Here is a 1,812-nt window from a genome sequence, read left to right as displayed (position 1 = left end):
TTTTTTTTTTTTTTTTTTTTTTTTTTTTTTTTTTTTCCCTTTCAGCTACAACAGCATCATCAGCTTCAACAACAAATTCTCCGGCAACAATATCAGGCGCAGGAACGACAATTGGCCGAACTGCACGAGCAACAGATGCATCAGTTGAAGGTAAGTGAAATATATCTCTTATATATATATATAATAATAATAATAAAAGTAGAAATATTTTTTGTACCTTTTGTATCAGGGTTGATTAAAATATATTTTAATGATTATTAAATATCTCGAAAATAAAAGAGCTAAATTTATAAAATTTTTTTTGTGGCAATAAAATTATAAATATAAATTTAGAAATTAAATGTTAAACGAATTTATTATATCTAGTTTTTTTAGAAATAAATTTAATTTAGATATAAAAATTGTATAAAATAAATATATATATATATAAAAGATCACGCGTAAGCCCCCATTTTCCACGTTAACGTACGTTTCTTTGTTTCCTTCTCTTTTTGTCATAGCTTTGGGAGCAGCAGAAGCAACTGGAGGAGCAAAGGAGAGAGAAGGAGAGGCTCGAGGCATTGAGGAAGAAGGATAAACACGATCACAGCGCGATCGCTTCGACGGAGGTGAAGCAACGGCTTCAGGTATACGAGTGGGGGTCGAAGACCCCGTAGTTCGTATCGGAATAATCCCATTCGCGTGTGTAGATAACTTTCATCGCCGAAGGGGAGAGTCAGAGGGAATTGGTTCAGAGGGAAATGATATCAAATGATAAAATGATAAAAAATATGAAGGAAGGAGAAAAATATATACGCGTGAAGAAATCGAATCTAGTTTTGAAAGTATTCTTATATCTCGTTGATATTTATCCGTCCGGTGATGAACAATGATAGAAATGGATGAGGGGAAGAGAGAACGTTGGATCCTCGTTGAGAGAGAAACCTTGCGATTTCAGAGCTTCCTCGTGAACAAGAAGCAAAGGGAGGCCGCAGCGGCTGCTAACGGGGCCGTACCTGGTACACCCGGATACAGGAGCTGGTGAGATTTTATTCGAGATCGGTGATTCTCGCGAACTTGCCAATTTTTTTTCTCGAGTACATCCTCTTCCTTTCTCTCTTCTCTTTTCCTTCTGCATCTCCATTTCCATTTCCATTGTTCGACAATGGAACACGAATTTCTATCCCACGAGGGAACAGGATACGCGGTAGAAAAAGTAAGTGGATGTACTCTGATTAAAAAGAGAGAAGAGCCGATCACGAGACGAGTAAGAAATAATCGAATCGAGATAGAAATAAAAATTTGTCGATCAGGTTGCAGCCGCAATCGGCGGAATCGGCGGGCGCAGCGAACGCTTCGCATCCGTACAGGATGCCGCAGATGTTGCAGGAAAAATTCGCCGATGATTTCCCCCTACGGAAAACAGGTGTGTATATATATATGCGTGCCCGCGCGCATATTCGTTCTACTATAAATTCCCGTGATGTCGAGTGATGAGCATATTTGGTGGAAGGTAGTCTCTTTATATGTGTGCCTATGTACGATGGTAGAATGCCTAAACTAAAGCATGGTTTTTTGCGATCCCCGACCATTTTGCCTGTCGACGACACACACGGACAAAACTGCAGACACACACAGAAAATTACTATCACGTTTCCAATTCGAGATACGTACATCAACACGTTCGTCGTTTTTTTTTTTTTTTTTTTTCCCCGATTGCGAGCTTGTCGATCGTAATCGTTTCGTTTATTATATCGTGAAATTTAATCGGATGGTTTCGACGACACGCTCGTATATCATTACGCCTCGTCCTTTGTCCCTTTCCCTACTATT

General features: G+C 39.1%; 1 protein-coding gene across 10 annotated transcripts in view; it reads left to right on the top strand.

Annotated features, from left to right (window-relative positions):
• Positions 1 to 1,812, top strand: part of LOC102677171 (histone deacetylase 5) — a 23,307-nt gene that overhangs the window by 16,026 nt on the left and 5,469 nt on the right. For all 10 annotated transcript variants that reach the window (XM_006621329.2, XM_006621328.2, XM_006621334.2 and 7 more), the window contains 4 exons: positions 46 to 150; positions 501 to 626; positions 938 to 1,020; positions 1,293 to 1,405. In XM_006621329.2, coding sequence (XP_006621392.1) covers positions 46 to 150; positions 501 to 626; positions 938 to 1,020; positions 1,293 to 1,405 — 427 coding nt within the window. The remainder of the gene's footprint in view (positions 1 to 45; positions 151 to 500; positions 627 to 937; positions 1,021 to 1,292; positions 1,406 to 1,812) is intronic.

This window comes from Apis dorsata, unplaced genomic scaffold, assembly GCF_000469605.1.
Source record: "Apis dorsata unplaced genomic scaffold, Apis dorsata 1.3 scaffold_631, whole genome shotgun sequence".
Classification (NCBI taxonomy): domain Eukaryota; kingdom Metazoa; phylum Arthropoda; class Insecta; order Hymenoptera; family Apidae; genus Apis; species Apis dorsata.
Note: the sequence above shows the minus strand (reverse complement) of the source record. Positions and strands in the feature narration are given on the sequence as shown.